The 24,759-nt window shown below is 36.9% G+C and overlaps 1 protein-coding gene across 5 annotated transcripts in view; it reads right to left on the reverse strand.

Annotated features, from left to right (window-relative positions):
* The window catches only part of RAPGEF2 (Rap guanine nucleotide exchange factor 2), a 192,488-nt gene that overhangs the window by 71,129 nt on the left and 96,600 nt on the right, over nt 1–24,759 (reverse strand). For all 5 annotated transcript variants that reach the window (XM_075500363.1, XM_075500362.1, XM_075500364.1 and 2 more), the window contains exons 5-6: nt 21,035–21,110; nt 18,117–18,284 (exon numbers count right to left, since the gene is read on the reverse strand). In XM_075500363.1, the coding sequence (XP_075356478.1) occupies nt 18,117–18,284; nt 21,035–21,110 (244 nt within the window). The remainder of the gene's footprint in view (nt 1–18,116; nt 18,285–21,034; nt 21,111–24,759) is intronic.

Below are 24,759 nucleotides of genomic sequence, written 5' to 3' on the forward strand. Positions count from 1 at the left end.
TTAACCGTTTCCCTCATTAAGGTAGAGATGGACAATGCAGAGAAAACAGCAAGCTCTTGCCTGTATCTGGTATCAGCCTCTGAAGATCAAGGCAGCCCCAGAGGGGAGGGATCCGTTCGCTGCTGGCTCCCAAGGGTATCACTGAAGTCGGGGTGGGAATAAGGACCCACGTTTACCTCACCGAATCCTGAACTGAACACGACTTTTCATGAAGGTGAGGATAAAGCAGAGGGCTTGACATCACCTCCCTTTTCCCCCCCACCCAAAAGAGTGCTGCTGCAGAGCTGTAAACATTGTTATCAAGTATTTATAAACAGTGCACTTGAGGAGCGCGCTCAGATTTTCAGCAGCTCTGCTGCTACGCAGGCCACGGATACGCAGGGGCTGTGGCAGGTAAATGTCCAGAACCCTTTAACACCTCACTTAAAGTCTTCCTGAGTATAGCCCCTGCTTCTCTATGCACATCGAATACACAAATTCCACTAAGAACAACAGGGGATGCGAGATCTGGAAGAGATCGACTCTTACGGCTTTTATAATTCTCTTCTCCGACTGTAATTATATCTTAAGCTCAGAATTTTCCCCAGTCACTCCCATTTACACTACACCACTACACACTACGCGTGTTATGCTAGCAACATCATACTGCAGAGGAGCTGAAACGCAACGGGGAACGTGCTCAAGCGATAAACTAATTGCCAGCCCTGTAAGACGCACATCTTCAGCGCCAGGAACTCACGCCACTTGACGCAGGGGAGACCAAGCCAGGGCAAACAGCAACATGCCACTCTTCCATTAGGCTTCAACTTTAGTACAGTTCTCCAACACATTTACAACACATTGTTTAAAATCAGAGACCATCTGTGCTTAAAGTAACTTCAAAGCCTTTTTTTTTTTGAACAAGAACAATAGGGAAAAAAAAGACTTAACAGTTGTTACACAGGCATAAACACACAGGAAAAAAAATGAATACTACAGAATACTACGTCATACAATCTGCAGCTGCCTTCCACCAGAATAACATGCCCACTGATAACGAGTTTAGTTTGTTACACAGTGATTTCCTTCGGTACTGACAATGACTGCTAGTAAATGTGACTATAAAAATTAGTGGAAATGAATTCTAGTAAAGCAAGAAGAGATCCTGAAATATCTGGTCTATTTTTTGCACAGTTATCCTAAGGACACTGTTCCATACACAGCACATTTTAAACTGAATATATTTACATTTATGAGAGTTTAATGACACTTGTGCCCTTGGTCGTCTAGTATATGCTAAAAGATAAGTTATTCTTTAAACGATTTAATTACAAAAATTAGTTTAGAATTTTTAAAAGTCTTTGTAATGTGCCAGTGCAACTAACAGATGATTTAAAAATGTTAAATTATGTTGAAGCCTTGTAAAACAGTTTAATGCTGAGCGCAATCAATTTTCTGATGAAGTGCTGACCAGAAATAGCGGAAGTTATTCATTCTAGGAAGCTTAGACAAACCCTCTCTAGTACAAAATTAAAAAAATATTACTTGTTGACAAAGCCATTAAAATCCTCTTGAGTCTGATTTGGTGGCCTTGCGGTTAACACCACGAGCAGAATTTGAGCGTGGTGTTTTACGCTCACGTCAGGAGAAAGTGACGTTCTGCCGAGACAGAAACGTCTCCCCAGCGTAGGAAGGGAGCACACCACTTTCTGAACTCCATTACATACATAACTATCAACATGCATCTTACCCTGCATCAGTTGGTATTTCCAACCAAAATCTAGCCTAGGTTTCCGTGGCATAAGCCTTGAAGAGTAACATGAAAACATGAATAAAACCATTAGAACAGTAGTGAAAGTCAAAACTTCCAGATGACGATGCCATGAAACACTTCCTTACTATTCATGGTGGTCACTACTCTACACCTCTACTCACCTGTTAGAAAATGAAGTCAATACTTCATACACAAATGCAAAATTTAAATCAACCTAACAAAGTCTAATTGATGTTCAGGTGCATCACACTGACGAAAACTTGGTGGTTTCCAAAATAGAAAAAAGCCTCTTTATATTCAAAATGTGAAAAGTGGTATTTATGTAATTACATGAAGAAAACACCACTCACAGGCAATTTGTGAGTCAAAACAATTTCAAGAAATAAATGGTTGATTTTATTTTCCTATTCCTTCCTCCTCAATTGCCACTACTTTCCAGGTACAGTGGTGCAGTGTAATTGTATGCACTGTCCATTATCAGTTCAGGAAATAATTACATATAAATTCTGTTTTATAAAAAAATAATTAATGCAGAAGTTCAGTGAGTCATTATATGTTTCAGTGAAGAATAAATGGAATTTAAATCAATGTAAAACACCAGAACAATATATCCTGGAAAGTTTCTATCATAAACAAGTATGAATAGCTTATACAAAACCTAACTGTAACTTTGCGTTCATCTGTATTTCAAAACCCATATGTAAGAACACCTTTCAGACTTAAAGTCTGAAAAAAAGCAAGACGTTTTTGCAAATGTTAGGCGATTAAAGTGAGATGTTAATAAACCTGATGTGCAATAACTGGACATGATGGGCTATCCCCAGCTGCTTTCAAAATACTGTATTTATAAGAAAGCTGGCATCTCTTTATGAGTCACAGAAAAGAATGTTAAAAAAACCGTTCAAAAGTAACTACAAACGTTAGGACATCCTTGGACCACCCACAGGGTTCAGGATTCATAAACAGCAGTTCTGAAGTCAAGGTAAAAATTGGTAGACATCTCAGCAGCATGTACCATCTGACTGCAATGCCTCTCAACTATTTTACATGCTAGGCTGTAATCTCACACGGATATTATTCTCCTAAGCAGTGCCAACAATGCTTGGGGTATTAAACCTTTTTAGGTTAATGACAAATGCTGCAACAACAGATTACCTCAAACCTTCAATTTCAAGCAGTCACCTTAACTCACAACTATTTACAGGAGTACTTAAAATTTTATACAGATTACGTACACAGAAACCATTCTTTTCCTGAAGTACCTCAAAAACAGAAGTTATCAGCACATTTTCCCCTTCCCTTTAAACACAATGTAAAGTATCATTTCCTTCATGTTCAAAAACTTAGGCAAAAGACAACAGAACACTGTAAGGTCACCAAATTTACTGCCACTTCATGACTCCAGTAGTTAGAAAACTGGGGGGGGTGGGTGTCAAAGAAATAGAAAAAAAGACCAAGGAATAAGGCAAAACCACCCACAATCACTATGTATGTCCCAAAAACATTCACAGTGAAGGGACTGTTACACAGATATTACACAGTTGTGTAGGTGGAATATAGACAGCTAAATTGAAGAGTGCAAGAACGGAGTACATAATTTTAAGGAAAATAAGACAGCAGTCTCTTCGCTTCCCCCCGCCCTCCTCACTAGGAAAGAAATGGAGGTTTAAAACTTAATTTTAAGCTTAGGACTATTGGACACAAAACTGTTAAGCTCCCAGGAGCACGCTTCTGAATTTTATAATGCTGATGCTCTCTCCCTCCCACTAGCCTTGAGAGAGAGATTGCTAAATAACAATCTGATGCTCCCATCAGATTTAAAAACACCAACTGAAACTACTAAAAACCCAGAACAATAATTCACTCCAAATGCTACAATACATTTAAATGTCCCATACGATACGAAAGTCTTATTCTAATGTATTTAGTCAAATTTACTGCCAGTAATTTAAATCTCTGGCCATATGACCCAATTTCATGCAAGCGAGTTCCTGTTTATCCACCTAACACAGACACGGGGTGGTCCACGCACACCTGTCCTATTTGCATTTTCTTGGAACTTTGAGAACTTCAAATAAAACTCTGTTGAATAAAGGAAAATTACCAAATATGTTCTCCAAGGTGAGTTTCTATGACTAAAATACCACTTCGGCCAAAACACATGGATAAAGTAATCGTATTTGCCAAATTAACTCTTTTTATGCGTAAAGCTGTGGCATTAACATCATTATAACGATGTTCACCGCACCATTGGCAACACCAAAGCAACAGCTACAACGGAGGGATGTGTGCTGTTTTGATAACACATTTACTAATGTTACAGACCATTTGAACAAATGCCCTTCTGTTGAGCTGCTGCTGCAGATGAATCTATAATCCGGATCTTTAAAATAATGACAAGCCCAGAGCAGTCAGGCTGGTGCCTCAGCTGGGTGGATGTGCCGTAGAGACTGCCAGTCTTCCCGTTGACGGCAGGCTCATTTGTCACCTTCTGTGCACAGCTCTGTTTTCAGTACAGCAAACTTTCTGTTTGCATGCCATCCATCTTAAAATGGGAGCAAGTTATAGGATTCATTTAAAATACTTGCCATCAAATTCTCTTAAATATGACTATTATGTTAGAACAAACATGAAGAAAACCTGTAACTGATGGATACTCATCCCAAATGTGACAAGATGTCCCATTTCCAGAGTATCTAATATAGCCTACAAAACTGACTCGAGCAAAGGCTCACCAGAGTAACAGAGCACACAAACTTTTCTCTGGACTCCGTATTTATTTATGCTTTAAATCTAACAATGTTTTTTACCAAAAAAAAAAAAAAAAATTAAAGATCAACATATCTTTTGTGTTCCTGCAACACTTATAAGGTCTTACTTATTAAATTTTACTGGCAAGATCAAAATCTTATTTAGTATATATGTAAGTGAAGTCACTTTATGTGATGTTTAACTGATCTACCTGTGGTTTTTACATAAAGCAGAGGGTTATTACTTACACAAGCCTAAAGTTTAATGCATATAACATGACTTTAGAAGTATATATTATCATTATTAAATGTTAAAAATTAGACATTAAAATTCGATATATTAATGACTTCAATTGGCAGAATGGTCACAGATTAATTTAATTTCCTTAACTGTTTCAGTACTTCAGGAGTGGAAAAAATGCAGTCTGTCAGGATAGATGAAGTTTTTCCCAATGTTCATAAAATTTTCTCACTTTGGTGTGAGGACAAGAGTTTAACATAACGTGTTAATTAAATCAGAGAACATGAGAATGTGCTTTCTGCTTTTAAACTGTGAAAAAAGCAGAAAAGCAAAAAGCAAACGCTCTTTCAAGGTCAAGAATTATGATATCAGGCATATAGGACTAGCAAGGCCTCTTTACCAGATCTAAACAATACCTTGCCATCCATACCTGCTGGGGACGAGGTTCACTACTGAGACACAAATCGCCCTACCACCTTGGAGGAAAAACAAAACAAAACAAAAATACCCACAAAACCCCACATATCATTGTGTCCATACCAATTTCACAGCAGGAATCCAGGGGCACAAGTTCTTCACTTACATGAGGCACCCCCAAAATTTCATGTTCTTCACTATATAATAATGCAGGAAAATTTTATGGAAGCTGAATAACTGCATACCTCTTTCATGTGTATCCTACTGCTGCACTGCTAAAAGGCAAGAATAAAACTCGGGGATTTTTCTGAGGTCAATCAACTGTCCAAATTCCAGACTGTTATGTTCTTTACCAGCCCCATCGAATCCTGTTACCTGAAATACGCTGACATGTTTGAATCACAAGGACGATTGTTCTGGCATGCAACTTAATGTAACTGAGACCACCCAACGCAGGGGAAAAATTATTCAAGGCTTCAGTATAAAATATTAATGGATTAAAACCCAACAAAAATGAGATTTTCCCAATCTTCTCCAAATGCTAGCTGGTTTTCTGTTGGTTTTTGTTGTTTGTTTATTCATTGGGAGATTTTGGCAGCAGTGGAGAGGGAGTATTTTTGTTTTAAGCAACTACACTATGCTTTCTAACAGTTTTCCTTGAACTTACTTAGAAGCTTTAAGAGAGAATCTGAAACTCTCATCACTATGTTAAAGGTGCAGACATAGAGGGCACTGGCAGAAAACCTCCAGTCTGCCGTTAGGTTTCCAGATTCCCCAAATAATGGTGGAAAGCGTGTGTCATTTTTACTAAAATATGTGATATTGAGTCCTTCTTCTTGAATGTTTATTTGGACATCTCCTGGGGTAACTAACTACTTATCTCTGGGTATTTTGAGGAAGTTTAATTTTGAAAGGGCTCGTTGCTGTTACAGAGGATTTTCATTCACTTCAGTTGACTGTTGGAAGGAAATAACTTTTGGTTTTGCCTCCAGCCACAGTCTTACGCAAGGAGACTCTCCAAAGAGCCTACTCCAGGGGTTCCCCATTAAAACCAACGCTAAAAACAGTTTACTAGCATAAGATCATTTTCTTTTTAGAGAACTCTCTCCTTATGCTCCTGCATATCCTCCCTTGCGTAATGCACCATGCGCTAACATATCATGAGAGCTTTGTGCCCTGGTTCTAGCAACGGTACAGAAAACCTTTATCCAGACCTTTCGCTTTTATCAGTAACAAACCCCGTGCAACTTCAGTTGTCCCTTACTTTTAAAAATAATTATCAAGCAAAATGAGCCAAATTGTTTTTAGATAGGAAAAAAGTCAAAACACAACATAACATCCTTCCAATAAAGAAACCTTAATATAAAATTCTAGGAAATGCCCTTTCCCTCTCCTCTTCCCCCATCAAATAAATCAGGAAGCCAACTACCATCAACTGATGGATGTCCCACTTCGTATATTTAACACTACATTTTTTCTCTTGCAGTTACAAGATCTGTTACCTAGATATAGTAGCGCTAAATAAAATTAGGTAGAAGTGCACCTACCAGACTGTGGCTCCCTAATAATTTGATTCTACACTGTTTTGTATTCCAAGATTACTATCGGAAAAGCTGTCAGTGTGCTTACTTTTAAGATGATCTTCTGTGCACCACGGATCATTTGCAGACTTTAAAACTAGTTAGCTGCAGGCCTTTATACTCAAATTACACCAAATTACAACATTCAAGAGTAATATAGAGAATATAATTTAGTGAAGTGCAAGGAAGAAAAGGTAAAATATTTTACATTTTAGCACATGCATACACACACACAAATAATGCAAAACAGAGTGAGAGCACAATCTGTGTGGTTTTTATGCCAGCCACATCAACAATACACGTAACACCTGCCAGCTGTTCCAGGTGCATGTCAAAACTTTACTGTTTGAAAATTCAAAGATAATTAAAGTTAACCGCTCAAAACTAAAGCCCAGCTCGCCATACCCATTACTCATACAACAGAATACTAACACTGTGACTAGACCTTACATAAAACAACAAAAGTTTTTTGAATTATACAAAAAAAACCCAACCAAAAACAAAAACAACCCACCCAAGACTTTTCATCAGAGACGTGTAAATACCAGGAATTAAGAAAGTGCTCAAGGGTGCTCAGTCTCACATCTAAGAACAACTTCGTTTCACAGTGACCTGAGCATGGCTACACAAGCATGTTAAGAGGGCGGTGAAGGAGAGGGAAAGAATTTACACACGAACCTTCTGGTAAATGCTTTACTAAGGACTTGTCAGCTCCCCTGAACTGAACTCTCACCTACTGGAAGACACAAGCATGGAGATTGGCATTTACACTTAGCAGGACTAGCCAGGGCACTGTAATATACACATCTACCCAATAAAGTTACAAGGGTCTACACATTATAAGATGTTTTTCTCAGACTTACTAGTGTTTAAATAAACCAAATTTTTCCACCTTTTTTCCTAACCAGAACCTTTGGCCAAAACAAATCCTTGCTTAAATTTTAAGATTAAGACTACCTGGAAACTATGATGGACATTGCTGCATCTTCATTAGCAGCTGCGACAGCACTTTGAGAGAAGCCTGGTTTCTGTAACTTGGGCTCCTGAGTCTCAACTAAAAGCTTAGAAACAGAATTATGTTGAATGTGCAATTACCACTGTAACAACAGTATTTCCTTCACTTTAAACAAACACAGCTTTTAAAAAAACCAAAGGACCTCCCTCTCTTTCACCCCAAGAAACCCCCACCACTAAACTACCATGACAGAGACAACCTCAAAGATCTATCCTGAGACCTTGGTCAACTCCTTTACTCCTTCAGCATGTTTTCAATCTCTGACTCTGAAATGTTTAGTTTTAAGGATTTTGGGCACCTTTTAAAAAAAAAAAAAATCTTGATATAATTCACAAATAGGAATTATAGCATTATTTCCACATAGTAAAAGTTACAAGTAGCACAAAGCTTCCAACACATGAAAATCCAAGCTATGTTAAAGTAAATATAAACCATTTACTTCTAATTTACTATCACCATTCTAATTTACTTTCACAAATTACTGTTTAAGATCATGACACCAGACTAGAAGCCAGGAGTTCTAGTTTACAGTTCTTGTTTTATTACTAAATTCTTGCATTGCCTCTAATTTCCTCCTTCCCCATCTCAAACTCGTTTGATGCTCATGCACCAAAACTAGTCATGGAAGAGTCACGTTTAAATGTGTTGAAATAGGTTCCAGTCTTTGGTGGAGCCTTTAGGCATGACTATAACAACAATATTTCAAAATATGGAGAAACAGTCTTGCCTTTTTTTTTTCCCCTTCACAATTGATAACTGCAAGACCAGTGAGGAAATACCACATGCCAGTTATCCAAGAAAAAAAAAGAAGTATTTGCAAATCCAAAATAGAAAGTGAAAGAATAACTCACCTTCTGGACTTAGAATCATAGAATCGTTTAGGTTGGAAGAGACCTTTAAGATCATCAAGTCCAACCATTAACCTAGCACTGCCAAGTCCACCACTAAACCATGTCCCTAAGCACAACATCCAAACGTCTTTTAAATACCTCCAGGGATGGCGACTCAACCACTTCCCTGGGCAGCCTGTTCCAATGCTTGATAACCCTTTCGGGGAAGAAATTTTTCCTAATATCCAGTCTAAACCTCCCCTGGTGCAACTTAAGGCCATTTCCTCTTGTCCTACCACTTGTTACTTGGGAGAAGAGACCGACCCCCACCTGGCTACAACCTCCTTTCAGGTAGTTGTAGAGAGCGATGAGGTCTCCCCTCAGACTCCTTTTCTCCAGGCTAAACAACCCCAGTTCCCTCAGCCGCTCCTCATCAGACTTCTGCTCCAGACCCTTCACCAGCTTCGTTGCCCTTCTCTGGACACGCTCCAGCACCTCAATGTCTCTCTTGTAGTGAGGGGCCCAAAACTGAACACAGTATTCGAGGTGCGGCCTCACCAGTGCCGAGTACGGGGGCACGATCACTTCCCTACTCCTGCTGGCCACACTACTCCTGACACAAGCCAGGATGCCATTGGCCTTCTTGGAACTTGAACATTCCAGCTTTCCCATGTTTCAATTCTATACATACTTCCTTAGTTGCTCAGGATATTTAAACTACTACTTTTATTAATTTTTTAGAGCTTTGAAATTCACTCAGTAAAATTATCATTTTAAATGATTCAAATCAAATGCAAAAGCACTATTAAAAGTACTCAGAAACACCACCTTTTGTGGAAAGATTGACACCAAATACTAATCATTTTATCTTTAAGTCACTATGTCAAGCACAGCTCACATAACAGTGGCTCAGATGCTTGGGAAAAAATGAACTGACAGCTTCTTTCCACGCTTTAGTGGGCAAATATCCACATTAGGACTATCACTCATGATGCTCATCTGTATAGAGATGCCAGTGCTGAAAGGACCTGTATTGGTATTCTACAAATATAATACATAGACAGATCCCATTTCCCCATATGTACTTTGTATGCAAACATAGTTTCTAAAGGAACAACCTTACGCTAATGAGGATATCCTATCTAAAAAATACTTAAGAACACATGTATGTGTGTGGGTTTTTTAATCTTCCTCAGCTCTAATCAAGTTTAAGTGGTGGAAATTCAATATTTGTATTTAGTTACATCACACAATGATCAGTTTAGAACAGAGTTATGAAAAATTCATTTTTCTGCTGCACGAACAACTTTTTCCTTTGATGACAAACCTCACGTTTAGTTTTATAGCCTACATCTCAGAAAAGCAATCTTTTATGTAATATAAAAGAGCACATCACAAGTCAGTAACAGCAAAAAACTCAGGCTACTCTGGAAAATCTATCCTATTAACCAAAGTTTCATATATGTGTGGTATTGGCAACTCCACAAGCTGTAAACGGGACCTAGTGTCAGTAATACGTATAAAAAAAAAAGAAAATCAGTAATATTACTGACACTTCAGTTGCAGAAAATACTGCATAGCTTCAATGTTTCTCTTTGAATTTCCAAATCTAATCACAATTACAAATCCAGTTATGACATCAATGTGAGCCCTTCCAAAGGGAATGGAAGAACAGTAAATCCCAATGGATATACGAGTTCTGCAGCAGGGATGATGTAATATGTAAAAATAGACATCCTCTGACAGAAGCTGCAAGTTGAGTAAATAACACACTGCATATCATTAATTTTGCATTAGCTTGCCAGTAGACATTACTACAAGGATGATGAACTAACAATTTTGTTTTGCTTCTAGTGCTACACAAAATAAAATAATAGCATTGCTCATATATTAACAATAATACATAACATAATACATAACTTTAAACAGTAATAGCCTCTTACAACATGGATGAAGGAAGGAAGCCATGTGGCTAAAAGGTTGTGTTTTGCCACAAAACACAGCACCACTGGTATAACATTACCAGTGGATGTGCCCATAAAGAGACATCCAACTTCTATACAAAAAACAGTTAACGGGAACTGCCCAAATCATCTCAGGAATTTCATATTTCTGATAAAATTACCCCACAATTTTTGTAGTATCTCACTTCAAAATACACCTGCATACATAACACAGTCACACACTTCAGAAATTAGCATTACTGCATGTTTTCAAATATTAGATATACAGACTATGTACACCTATGTAGTATTTCATATTACTTCCTAGTATGATGTACGCATCAATCGCATTCCAAATCATGAGTAGATCACCACCACCATGGAATAATAAAAACAGTTTCTTTTGAAATTGCACACTGAATTTTGTAAATGAACAAAAGCAACTAAATAAATATCCTTCCTGGTAAAAGGACACTTGCACTTGACAATGTTAAGGACTAGCACCTTTCTTTTATTAATGGAACGATCAATACAGTATATTCTATTTTAAATATAAACACTAGAAATATTAAATAAATTCTTTTAAACTGCATGTGTTATCACTGGAGACAAATTTGTTTGTGCAAACATGCAAACGTGTTTAATCACATGTGCAAACATGGGATTAAAACACCCTCACGTACCATGCCACCTCCCATTGGCAATACACTGTAAATTTAGGTGCGTGTACAATTATGTTTTGCATACCAATTCTGTGCTTACGTTACTTAAATGAATTAGCTTCATAACCAAGAACAGAATGAGTCCAGTTCAATTTTTTTTAAGAGAGGCAACTTTTTTGCTTTCATTTTGCTTGTGGCACATTAACAGGACCTTCTCGGCTTCCTTTCTCCTTCTCTTCTCCTTTTTTCTCTATCTGGGGGAAAACTAAGTTAGCATCAAGTTCAAAAATTAAATCTATTTCAATAGGTTCAGCTGCCATAACTCATACGAGCCTCTAAAGCCAAAACCCTCAGACATCCTGCTTCCCCAAACTTTTTTGACTACCAAGTGAACCTGAGCCTAGGATCCCCCGTAGTTTTTCTGTGCCTTTTTTCCTTTGTAAATAGAATGGCTTAACACTTCCAAGGTCAAGGATGTTTAAAAAATTGTTTTTTCCCCACAACCTCTCAGTATACATTGTATATACATTGTGTATCTTTGTATAAAGTCGAACTTTCGGTGTGCCCACACCTCCTTGTTCGCTGCCCTATCAAATAATTTTCCTAGACTTCACAAATTAGTTCGTTATTCCTAAAAGTAAGCTTTTTTCTTTTTTCTTTTTTTTTTTAATGTGAATACTCACAATTGATTCTGTGGTTTGTTTTTTGTTTTATTAAGTGAACTTGTATTAGCATGAAAGTGCTAGATAATCCTAAAAATCATCATGAACATTAAAAGCTGAAGTTATTTATAGGCTTGAAAGATTGACAGTATTCCTTTAAAGTATTTTCTTGTAGTTTGGGTATCTGACAACTGTTCCTACTGATTTAAACTGAAATGACTGAAATTCTACATGTAATAAAGATGACCATGTACACTACTATATTGGCATCAATTTACTGTGTAGAATACAATGCACTAAGAAGAATACGTTACAGCAAGGTATATCACAATACTGTAAAGTCCACATGGTTGAGAAGCAAGCACGTGTGAGGTATTTCATGAACATCTGCAGTGGTCCATGGAAAGACAACCAGCAATATGTATTTTACAACATAAATATAAATATACATGCAGAGAAGCAATTGTATTATGCTGTTTTTTAACATTAAGTCTCATCCTAAATTATACTGGACATCTGTAACAAAGTCCTAAAATAGAATCAGCTTTTTGAATGCTCATCTACTATATTAACCACAAGAAAACACTGTTTGTCATCTTGTAAACTTCCACACCGCTTCAGTAGGCACACACACTGAATAGAGGAAAACAACTAGGTTTCTGCAAATTCATATTTTTTAAAATCCTAAAGGTAGAAATATGACATACAACAGCTTTGTTGATTTTTAAAATGTAATTTTGCAGACAACGGAAAAGGCAAATTTGTTTCATAAAATAGAGCAATCTGAACATGAATTTTCAATCCAGGACCTTTCGACTCTAGCAGACAATGTGAATGGAAAGGGTATCAGGAAAAAAAGGCTACTTTGCCAATGCTTTGCAATAACTGTTAGTTAGAAGATAAGATAGGGGCAGGAAGCAAGGTTCTGCAGTTTGCTACTGAATTTCTAGGTGAGCAGGTTCTAATACTTTAAAATATATATATATAAAAAAAGCTAGAAAAAACCCTTATACTTATTTTTTCACTAAGTGGTGGCTGCCGACGAGACTTGACTCAGCCACATTAGACAGGGTTTCATTCCCAGCCCTCCTCTCATTCAAATTTTCAGTCACCTCCTTCAAATAAAATCCAGAAGGACAATACTTGTCTGCCCTTAATGCATCAGTGCGATGACTGGCTCCATAGCACGGTGTGTGAGGATAAAATTGTTACATGGTCGTAACTGGGGGAAGAAGCCAGGGTTATTGATGGCTCCATGCCCGCCGCTCTTTTCCTTCCGACACGGGATAAACGGATTGTCACCTCACGTGAATCTCAAGCTGAACGGGATAAGAAAGGCTACTAAAGGCAGAGAGACCTTTTGCAGGGATTTCAGCAGCTAGCTTTAAAAAGCCTGGCTGAGGATGCACTAGCAGCAATTTTCATAAACCTGTTAACTAATTCAAATCTGGACAGATTCTCAGAGTAAAAAAAACACATATAGTTTCTTTTCAGGGCTATTCACAGGTGTTTCAGCATTTTATTTACAGGCCTACCTGCACCTCCCTAAATATTCCCCAGTAAGCTTTGATACTTTGCCTTTAGCAAAGTAAATATATAATAACCAGCTCAGCAACACTCAGATGGGGCATAACCAATTCTTCACAGATGCACTATAGCAGCCACAAAGTTTATTGACAATAAGATACTGCAAGAAAGTCTACCCTTTTTAAAATTCTATTCTATCTTAAAATTAAAAAAAAAAAAAAAAAATCATCAACCTAAAGCAGAAGGAAAGCCATGTAGGTTCTCAGGAGAGAGGGTCCACACTATTTGAGTCCAGTCACTCAAAAGAAGGGCTTTTCACTGAAAACATTAAGTAGCCTTAAGCATAGATACACACAAAAGAAAATCCACTTTCAGAAGTTAAAATCCAATTTCTGTTATTAAGTAAGGAGTTGTTACAGTAATCTAGTTAAAGACAGTGTCTGACATTAGAAGTACAAGCAAAAATTTTCTTAAAAAAAAAAAAATTTGAACAAGGTTGTCCAGATTTAAGTAAGAACAGCTCAGCCTAAACTTTTCAGGATTTTTTTTTCTTCCCTGAAAAAGAACAGGTCCATTTTACCAAACTACAAATGGTGGCAAAAAGGATGCCGTTTTATCAGTCTGATAAAACACATTCATTTTATTTCCATAGATTATGAAGTTTCTATTTTCCTCATCCTAGAAATGAGCAACGCTTGTTCCAAAAGTAACAAGCCAAAATATGATATTCAACATTACATTTTATTTCAAATGGTCTTTCTAGCGTTAGGGAAAGTTATCAAAATATTATGAAGTATTTCAAATTCCTATCATAATTTGAGGAGCACATTATCACTCTTAGCCATAATATTTTAATAACCGTAGGTTACTAAGGACTCGGAGCTCATTCCACTGAAAAACTGGTGAGCACTGACCTCAAGATAAGGAACTAAAAGAAACATAGCATATTTGTTGAAGAAAAGAGAGAATTTCAGCACAGAAATCACTTGCCTATGATACTGGAACCATATGGAAATTTGAACCCTCTAAGTCTTTTAAAGAAATGAACTGAACAATGTGATACAGAAGGAACTTTTAAAGTAAATAAATTTCCTTATGAAACATTGGAAGAATTGACCAAAGCAATATTTGAGGAAAGGAAGAATTTTGAAGCTAAAGGAAAATACTTTTAATTTCTTTTCAGCCCTAACACAAGAGATTTCTCCATTGTAACAGTGGAGACATTTAACATTTTGACAAGACACATTCCTATCAAATGTTGTATTTGGTGGATGCTCAGTATTTACTCACTTTGGCATCAACGAATGCAACTAAAAATGCAACTTAAGTTTAAAAGATGCCACTCAGATCTTCAGATTACTTTGACTGTATTTGAGATCCGGTGTCAGTCAAAACTTCTACATCTTGTTTGGTTTGGTGCCATTCCAAGACACTTGACTCCTTCAGGCACACTTTTCTCCCTAGCAAGCCTATGTCCAACCCTTCGGCCTTTCAAATAACGGCCATTTACACATACTTTGATAGGAGTCTACAAAATCCAACTGCCTTATACCAAATCAGTACACATCATCAGAACGAAAAACAAGCAAGAAGCACTGCTACAAGTTTTCAGCTAATGAAAAACTTTTCGTTGCGTGCCATACTCCATTTAGTGACTTACAGGTACTAAACAGCTACAGGGGGCCAATTTTTTAAATCAAAAATGAAAGATTTAGTCCTTTGTGTCATGGAAGAGATACTTGAGTAAAATGTCTGTCAAACACTAAATATTTCATATATACCCTTTGCTTATTGTTCTCCATTTTCTCTAAATCACAGGACATCAAAGCAAGGAAGCAAGTCAATCAAGCTGGGCAAGAGACGTTGTGCTATCACCAAATTCCACATTTACATTTGTATTTTTATATCCTAGTGAGATTGCTCAAGTATCAAGCAAAGGCTAGGAGGCAATTTTAGTCATAACATTGCATCAGTATTATGATATCACACTGCAATCCCACAAGTAAATTGTTAGTGGACCATACACAGTAAGTTACGATACCTGAGGTTTAGTGCATTCCTGTGAGCCAAAATGAAATGAATGCCATATAGGAGGAAAGGAAAAGATGAACATTATCAGACATGCCATAGTACATTCCACCACTATGAAGATAATGTTAAAATTATGTTAATGAGGGTCCACCATCCCCTACAAGTTGACTCTATTGCAGAAAGCCATGCCACAACTGAAAGCACTGCATTTAATTTTTAATTCTTGAAAAGCACAGCCATGCATCTTTATTTAAGCTCTACATTTTGCTCTACGTTTTCACAAAGATATAGAAAACTTTCTTCAGAAAATACTGTTTGAACTTTCTGAAGGAAAGCACTCAGAGACTACTGCAAATAAAGCATTAATAATTCATAAACAGAAAAAATAATCATTCTACATGGTAACTATGGATTTAGGGTAAAACAAAATATAAGGAAATTACACATTTCGTGAAGATTTTGAGGATGCTATCAAAGCAGCTTTATTACTTTGAATCTCATGTACCGAACACCTAAACCAGAACATGTCCACAAGGAAGAGCAAACTTGAAAACAAATGCATCATATTAATCCTTTTTCAATTTGACTTTAACACATTATTTACTGCAATATCTGTACATCTGCATTTTCTTTAATGCTTCTTTTTTTATTTATCCAAAATTAAGAAGTAGAACCAAAGATGAGACCCTGACCAAAAAACAAATGGGCAACAAGCCCACAAGATACGTGCTAATAATATGCTTTGAATTCCTATGTGTTTCAAAAAAACCCCTGCTTTCTTCAGTCAATTTTTCAAGAAATTAAGACTAAAAAAAAATGAGGTCAAGGGACATAAAATAGGAAGGGAGAAAAGACAATGCAGCCTTTAACATGTATGGTTAAAGCAATAGAAATAATATTGGTAGAAGTGAATGAGAGAACAATGTATACAAGATCACCAAATACTGTAAAAATAGGAGGGAATGGGATGGCATGGAGTGTCTTGACTACACTGTAAAACTCATTTGTGATTATTTGACTATTTGCTTTGCAAAAAAGTCATATGCATCATATTACACTTTTTAAAGCAACATTTGACTGTAATTATTGCAAATTTTACAGTTTATTTGGCAATCTCTTCCAACTCAATATGAAATCTCGCTTGCAATGAATTTCCCAACACATACACAAAATCATTATGAACTTGCACAACAGAATGGCACACAATGGGCTTTTGCTCTCAGTACCAGTTAAGCTTACAAAAACTCATTAGGCATACCTAAAGTGAAATTTATACAACAGGCAAGGACCTACGAATGCAAATGGCACTGTGTGTAATCTAAATACTGCCCTTCTAGAGCTAGATAAAAATCACACTAGAACTGTTTGCTAAGCACTACGTACACATCTAAATAATATAAAAGTAATTCTTCCTGTAATTTCTACAAAGTACAATACCACATATTTATTTTTTCAAAAACAGACCAGTAAAATGTTTCATCTTCAAACCAAGTGAACTGGCTCAATCTGTATTAAATTTAGAGGCAATTAAAACTGCACTGAAAATTAAACCGTTAAAAGCTGTTGTATAAACAAAAACAAATTGTTGGCATAAAATGTAATTATTCAACTCATGACGAAAAGCCTGTATAATTAACAGATGTAATCAAACATCTACACACTTGCAGACACACATTGAATATACAGGGAGCTGGCAAACAAGTCAAGGAATAAGGATAAAGAAGGAAAAATGGAAAAAAACTACAACTGCATTGGATCAAAGACAGTATTTTAAAAACACTAAAGCTCTAATCCTGCAGATTTATACACATGTGGCTCACATTGTGCAAAATTCAACCCAATGAACTCAATGAGATTAAATATGCACAAAGTTACTTATGCCCATGCCTTTACGGTTCTAGCAGATTTGGGGGCTTAAACAAATAAATGAGAGCCAAAGACAAACAGCTTTTCCAGTATTTTGCTTACAGTTGAAATCAATACCAAACAAACATATTAATCTAATAGACTTTTTCTCAATTTAAAAACCATATAAAATATTCTGTAGAATAAGTTTTAATTATTAGTTTATTTTCATCAAGAGAAAGCCTGGAAACTTTCAACATGTAAGATTACCCCCAAAAAAAGAAATTAAGTAAAATGACCAAATGATCTCTCTGATGATGGGCAGGCTGCTTGCTGAAACCCAAGTATTAAAGGGCTCTTGAAGCAGATACCAGTAAAGGTTAATTTGACATTTAAGTTCTGGATACCAAAAAGAAATGACAGATTTAATCCGAGAATTTGGCCTACCGCAATGCAGCACAGTCCTTTTCAGGCAACAACTGTTACCATATACGTGAATGAGTGCTTCACTAACTGACCTTTTAACACTGTACACTAAACTATTTGTATTATAACTTAAGACCAAACCAAAAGGAATTGAGAACATAGTTTCTTTCACAATTTCAAATACTGACTGGAATGTTAAGAAATAATACATGACATTCACAGTCATAAGAAGCATGCTTTCACCTCTGAACTAAGATGCAAGCTGCACACATGTTCACGTACTGATGGAGCCAAATTCACAGTAGTTTAAGGGGAAGCCTCCCTACAGAAGCACACTTCTTTAAAGACACCAGCAAGTTTAGCCATTTTGATTGTTTTATTTTCAGTAATTTTCCTGTTTATGTTTTTGTGAACCACAAATACAGACAGCTTACCGTATGGTAGCCTCTAGGTAGAGGTGGCTTCCCCACAGGGTAAGGGTCAACAGTATCAATAATGGTTTGTCGCTCCCCTTTTTGGTTGATTTTCCTAAATCTTCTTCGAGATTGCCTATGAGAAGCTTGACGCTGAAAATACTCCTCATTTTCATCCACGTAATCAACCTACAATAGATGCAAGAGAGTGTCATTTCCCACAAGAAAAAAAAATGTTTCTTCTTGGTAGAAACACAACAAATCCTACTTTCAGAAGACAGCCGTTAGCTTTGAGTTTCCTGCATTTTGAGCACTAAGAGTAAAGCCACTACTAAAAAAAAAAAAAAAAAATTAACATTGGTATGAACAGCATCACTGAACATGACCACTTTTCAAAAATGACAGAAGAAAAATTCTTCCTTCCTTCCCCCCTTCTTACTCTTGCAACAAATACAAACATTTCACCACTCAATACATTACAAAAAGAAAACTGGTATGAGAGAGCACTTGGTAGTTTTCCTACGGACCTCTAATTTGTCACTTGGTGTCTTCCCTAACCAACCTATGGCAAAGGCTTAGTTCTTCAATAGGCTCCAATAGTTTTATTATTTACTTCAAATATTTTGAGGGCATAAAAGAAGGATTTCTAATAAAATGAATTTACATAAAAACAAATCACTTCCAAAACAACAGGGAGAATAAAAAAATACCTATTAGGTATATCCTCATATAAAATTCGTCTTCTCAGTTTCAGAGTCTTCAAAGTAATAGTCCTAAATTACTGCACAACTGTATACTGCAATGAAAATATTTGAACTAGGAGTTCTGGTTTTTGTGAAAGAGAACAATCTTTTTACAGTGATTTGGCTGAAAATCAACATCTCTTCTGTGTTCATCCTGCTAATAGAAACCTTACTCGAGACTAACATGGAAACGAAGAAGAAAAAAAACTTTCAGCATTGGCTATATATGGGGATTCAGTTAACTCCTTCTATTCAATTCCACCCCGCAGGGATAAGCAGTATTTCTGAAGATGTAGAGAAAAGCTTATGAAGCACCTTGCAAGGTTCCTCCATATTTTTCAACAAGGAAAAGAAATATTAGGCAAAATACTCCTAAGAATTTGCAGTGTATCTGTGTCAGAAGTGTCACGTACTAGTCAGCTCACGTCACTAAATACGCCTTTCAGTGTACGAATACAAGGGGATGAGCACAGTTCCTGGTTCACCAGAAAGAGCTGGTAACGCTTACCCCCTCACCACTGAGTATCTATTTCGTATCTGACAGTGTCACACTCACACCCGACACCTCTCCCGCCTCTCCTCCCTGCAGAGTGACCCCATCCAGCCCTGAGACTGAAAGTTACTGGGCCCAACAAACTCTGGGGGTGGGATTCTTTCTATTTAAGGTACAATTCTTCCTTTGAATGGCTGAAGTTAAGTGTTCAATTTCAGCTTTCCCAAAACTCTAGAGGTTAGGTTTTTTGGACTAAGATGACACATGTTGGGAGTACCTGCCCCTGACCCAACATTATCCATCAAGTCTAGAAGATTTCTTCTGGGCTCCTGTTGTTCAGTCATCTCCTTTCCCTATGCCTATCTTTATATCACTCTTCCTTATAACTTATCAAGGAATGCACGAGAGAGACAGACAGATATCCACACAGCTACCACCAACTAAATTGCATACTTCTAGAGAACAAATCTGGGACAATAAACTGTTTCCCGAACTTGTGGTCAGGTAAGAGTCACACAAACCAGTCAGACAAATCAGGGGGCCAATACAGGGGCAAATGAGGAGGCACAACAGGCTGCTGTTGAGGAGCTGCTCCTTTACAAAGTAAAGTTACAGAGAGCTTTAGTTAGGGATAGAGAAAAAGCAATTGGCATTTCTCACATATGCCTTCCGTGTCTCCTACTATATTGTATTAGCTTCGTAAGATGATCTTCTTGATTAGAATTAGAAGATGGAGATATATCATCAAACATCCGACAGAAAAAGTTACCATTACACAGTCATCTTTATCTGTTTACAGTGAAATCACAAAGTGCTTAAAACCCACAAAAGCATGCCTGCATTTGCCTGAAGGTAAGTTAAAAAGACACTTTTTTTACCAGTCAACTTTAAACAAGTAACTTAATCTATTCTACAAGGCTAAAGCTATACCACAATTTCCTGAGCTGCTGCAAGTTTTACAGAAACTGTCACTTTTTAGGAAAAAAATGTTTAGTCTCACAGTCTATATTTGAACTACCATCTATACATGGCTTAGATAATTGTCATGCCTGTATTATGAAATGATTGTTATCTCAGTGACAGAGGAAAAAAAAAAACCAACAACATTTAGCCCCTTGATTGTGCATTTGTTCAGATGATGCACCTTGAGGTGGCAACTAAAGTTTTGAGCCTGTGAACCCTCAGAGATGATGCTGTCCTGCCACTGGACTACAGCAGATACTGCTAACAAAATAATCTTCACCCAGAAAAGTTGGTAGAATTTTAAAATGTTCAAACTGCTTCTTAAAACCTCAGACAGCTGAGAATAAATTTTATTCAATCAAACATAAATTATTTAAACTAACCCGAGATTAATAGTTAAAGCATCTATGCTTACCTATAATAATAAAGCAGCTTTAAAAAAAAAAAACAAAAACAAAAACAAAAAACCACAAACTGTTCCGCTATTCTGCTAGCACAAGAAAACTTTAGTTTTACAAGAAATCTGCAAAAGTAAATGTAACAACAATATAAAGGATACCTTTATCACTCAAACAATGCAAGTATGTGTGCAAAGAATGGCAAAAAAGTTATGTATGACATCTTAGATTTATAAAAAGATCATGTGCAAAACAGAAAATTATTTGAGTTTTCTTGGAAGTTGAAGTGTTACCAAAGCTGGTCTGTAAAATTTGAAAGCAACTGAATGAAAATATTCTTACCACAATCATTTCAGATGGCTCTAAAACAATGCATTCACAGCCACGCCTGAAGCTTCCTGCAGAACGCTTGCCAAAACTGAAGAACAAAAATACTTCAATCAGCACAAAAATCAGAGGTATAACACGATCCATAAGCATATTTGCATCTTCTCCAGATATCGTAAAGCATAGAAAAATATGTACATACCTCTCTGCACAATACAAGTTTCATGCATATATCCTTCAACAAGTAACTTACACCCCAGGACACCAAGAGCTGTGTATTTTGTATTTACATAGTTTACTAAGAGTATTTGCTCAATAATTCTATTAACACTAGAACAAGTGTCAATCAAGTGCTGTCTACTGAAGACGCATGGTTGATTCTGAACTACATTACAGAGTTTGATCTAGTATCTTCTGACATTACAGTATTAAGTTACCTAAGCTATCTGCATTTCTATAAAGCAAGCTAACTAGCATACCAAGGAAAGAATGAAAAGGGTGATCAACTTCAATTAGCTCTTTTTTACTTAAAATAAATTAACAAAATTAGGATGCTGAACATGAGAGTATTCCCGAATTGAATAGATTAGGACAAAAGTTTGTTCTGCCTTTCATGGCACATTCCCACCTTAGTGCAATAATTAAGCATGATACTATTTTGCTTCCTGTAGGATAAAATAGAAAGCTATTTTAGTTTCAGTTTCTGAAGTGCTCTGCCTGTATTAAATGAAGGTGTGTGTCTGCAGGCTTAACTGCAAAGAATCCCCGAAATGCAGCGGTAAAGGTGGAGTGCAGAGAACCAGTACATAATTCAGTGAAATACAAGACCTTTATGGTTAGATCCTTAATCATACGCTGTCAGAGTGCAAGAAAAGACAACCAGCTGAAGTTTGTTTCTGGGGCGTGTGCTTCCCCCTTCGGGTAGTTCATATTTAAGCCTGCCAGGTCAATGCCAGACCTTTCCCATTGCAGAGAAGGCAGCAGGACAGATGAAAAAGTGGCTGGAACTTCAGGACCCCTCCTGTAGCCTGCTGTAACAAACCTGCCCTAAAATTTGCCAAGAGCCAACCTATTTTAGCCTTTCCCTTTCTTCAACTCAGTACTGTGCAACAAGCATGGGAAATCTTCCTATCTGAAGCTCACAGGGCAACAGCTATTAAATAAGTTAATGACAAACAAACCAGACTCAATAAAATTGTAAAATTCAAATTTTAACCAATCCTGTAATGCAGTCACGGTGACATGCTTAAGCTACAATGTTTGTGAAAAGTAACTTTTTTTAAGCTTTATTTCATAACAAGCAAACTGAAGAAGTTCATATACCATTCAGAACAGTATATCTAGCCAGTTTATATCTATTCTCATGTCCTGCCTGGTGATTAGTAGAAATGAACAATTTAACTTGCTACCCCAAAGGCTAATCTCTTGACAACAGCACGTTTATAGCTCAAAAAGGCGGCAGTCAGATATTGAAAAGAAATGCCAGCTGTGCTTATTCATCAAAATAATAATCGCATTTAATGGTACATGGGACTTCTACAATAGAAAAAATTTTCCAGAATACTAAGCCTCTTGAAAAGAAACATTCAATAAAGAAGTCTCTCGACAAAATGCATATTTTCCTAGAGGCAAACATATGCTTCCTCCTGTAGTCCAGGAACAAAATACAGGGTGTTTACTCTACAATGCCATCTTGAATTTTATACAATTTCAACTACTCTTAAAGATCCCAGAAATGACGCCATTATCTTGGTTCATCAGACTGTTGAAAAAGCAACAAACTTATTTTCTTGGTCATTAACCTGATCCATACACACAGTTTTTCCTTAAAAAAAGGAAAGAAGGGGGAGAGAAAGGAGAAAGTAAATCAACTCATCAATTGAAAAACAACAATGCAAATATGGTCATTAGGAAGTCAACTTATTTGATATTCTAATTGAAAACAAACACAGAAATATTCCCTTTCCTCTTGCAGATCCTTGTCCCCCTCTTTGTAACCACTCATTTTGGTCCAGAATACACTATTGCTGTATTTTTCTAGCCTCACAGCAAACACTAATTTCAACAAAAATGCATATACACTTTTCCACTCCACCATTTCTTCTTCCTCTATTGCTGTCTGTAAGCATCAACTTTAAACTTCTGCCTGTTGCTAATCACTGCTGACATCCAAAAGTTTCAAGGTTTAGGAAACACAGTAAAAAGAAAAAGCTGTGTTTCAGATGTGGTTTTCTATTCTTGAATAACTTGTTTGGATTTTACCCTTTAGCACAAGTGAACAGGTAGTCAACATATTAAGACAGAAGGCATGCATTGAATTCTTGATTTCTGTTCCCAGTAACACACTGGTTCTTGCAGCAAATAACCACGTCATTGCTGTACTGCCCAGATTCCTATGACAGCACAAAATTTATCAGAGCAGACAGTGCATCACACATATGTATTATCTTTGACCAAAGATCACAAGGCACTTCAGGCTGCAAGCAAACGCTAATCTTTGTGAGTATTGTAGGCAAGAAGGCAAGTAAATCAAGGCAGAAGAAAGTTAAATGACCTTTCAAGTGTGGCAGTTCTCAGATATGCCATGCCAGCTAAACCTCCTGACTTCCAATCTGCTGCTGAAAATTCGTCATCACTGAGGAATTCACATAAGCAGTGAAAATTAGGAAACTCTCTTGTCACTATCCAGCACGTCTGGACACTTCCGAAGCGTCCAATTCTGACTGCGGTAGAACATCCATCACGGTATTGCATACTATCTGTTGCAGAACCACACTTTGATACCTACACACAGTCACGCAAATACCTGTTGACATGCAACCTTGAGAAACAACTGGGATCTTAGGGCACTGCCAATCCCACTGTTTCAATTCAGAAGACTGATATCAAAGTCGGTAAGTCTTACCAAAATGAATTTCTCAGAGCTTCACACAAGAGCAAAAAGCAAAGGCCAACAAAAAAGGACTTCAGTGACACTCTTCTCCACCCAAAATCCCTAGCTGCAATCACCAGCCACTAGGCAGAGGAAGCCACCAAACAAGCTTGATTTAATTGAAAGTAAGTTACTTAAAATATTAGTAAGCAGTAAAAAGAAGCAAATACCCAACATGTAATACAGTCTGTTTACTGAGCTGATGAAAAAGCCCAAGCCGTAAAGCCTGTTATAAAAATACCAGGAGAAGAGCTTCATACAAGGGACCACAACCTGGCATGCAAGCTGGCTTGAGGGATCCTGGGCATCACGAGGAAACAGTAGCAGCAAATAAAGTTTCAGTGGAAGGGTTGACAGATTATCCTCATAATACCAGCTCTATTTTAGTAACTTCTGCTAGACACTGTTCTTTCCAAATTTTGATGCTAGACCAGACTTACCATAGAAAGTGAGTTTGACTACCGAGATTTATCACAAACTATGCAGCCTATGTGAGCACTGGCTAGATAAAGTAAAATGTAGAAAGCCTTTATTAGCCAATTTCAATGGACCAGGGATTTGACAAATTTATTCCTTCCCTTACTGTAGTATGAAATAAGCCTGTGGATATATGACTTCACTAGGGAGCTTAAGGTTAAACTGCAGTTTTGTGTTTAAAACACAGTAGAGAATTTTACATAATACACACTTCATATTTGGTTGTGTCATATTATTTCTTAATAATTTCAATCAAAATTGTCTTATTACGTACAGACAAAATCTTCTCTCCTACCTAAGCCACATTATTTTCAACTCCTAAAAATAGCAA

Source organism: Mycteria americana, chromosome 4 (genome assembly GCF_035582795.1).
Source record: "Mycteria americana isolate JAX WOST 10 ecotype Jacksonville Zoo and Gardens chromosome 4, USCA_MyAme_1.0, whole genome shotgun sequence".
Lineage (NCBI taxonomy): Eukaryota > Metazoa > Chordata > Aves > Ciconiiformes > Ciconiidae > Mycteria > Mycteria americana.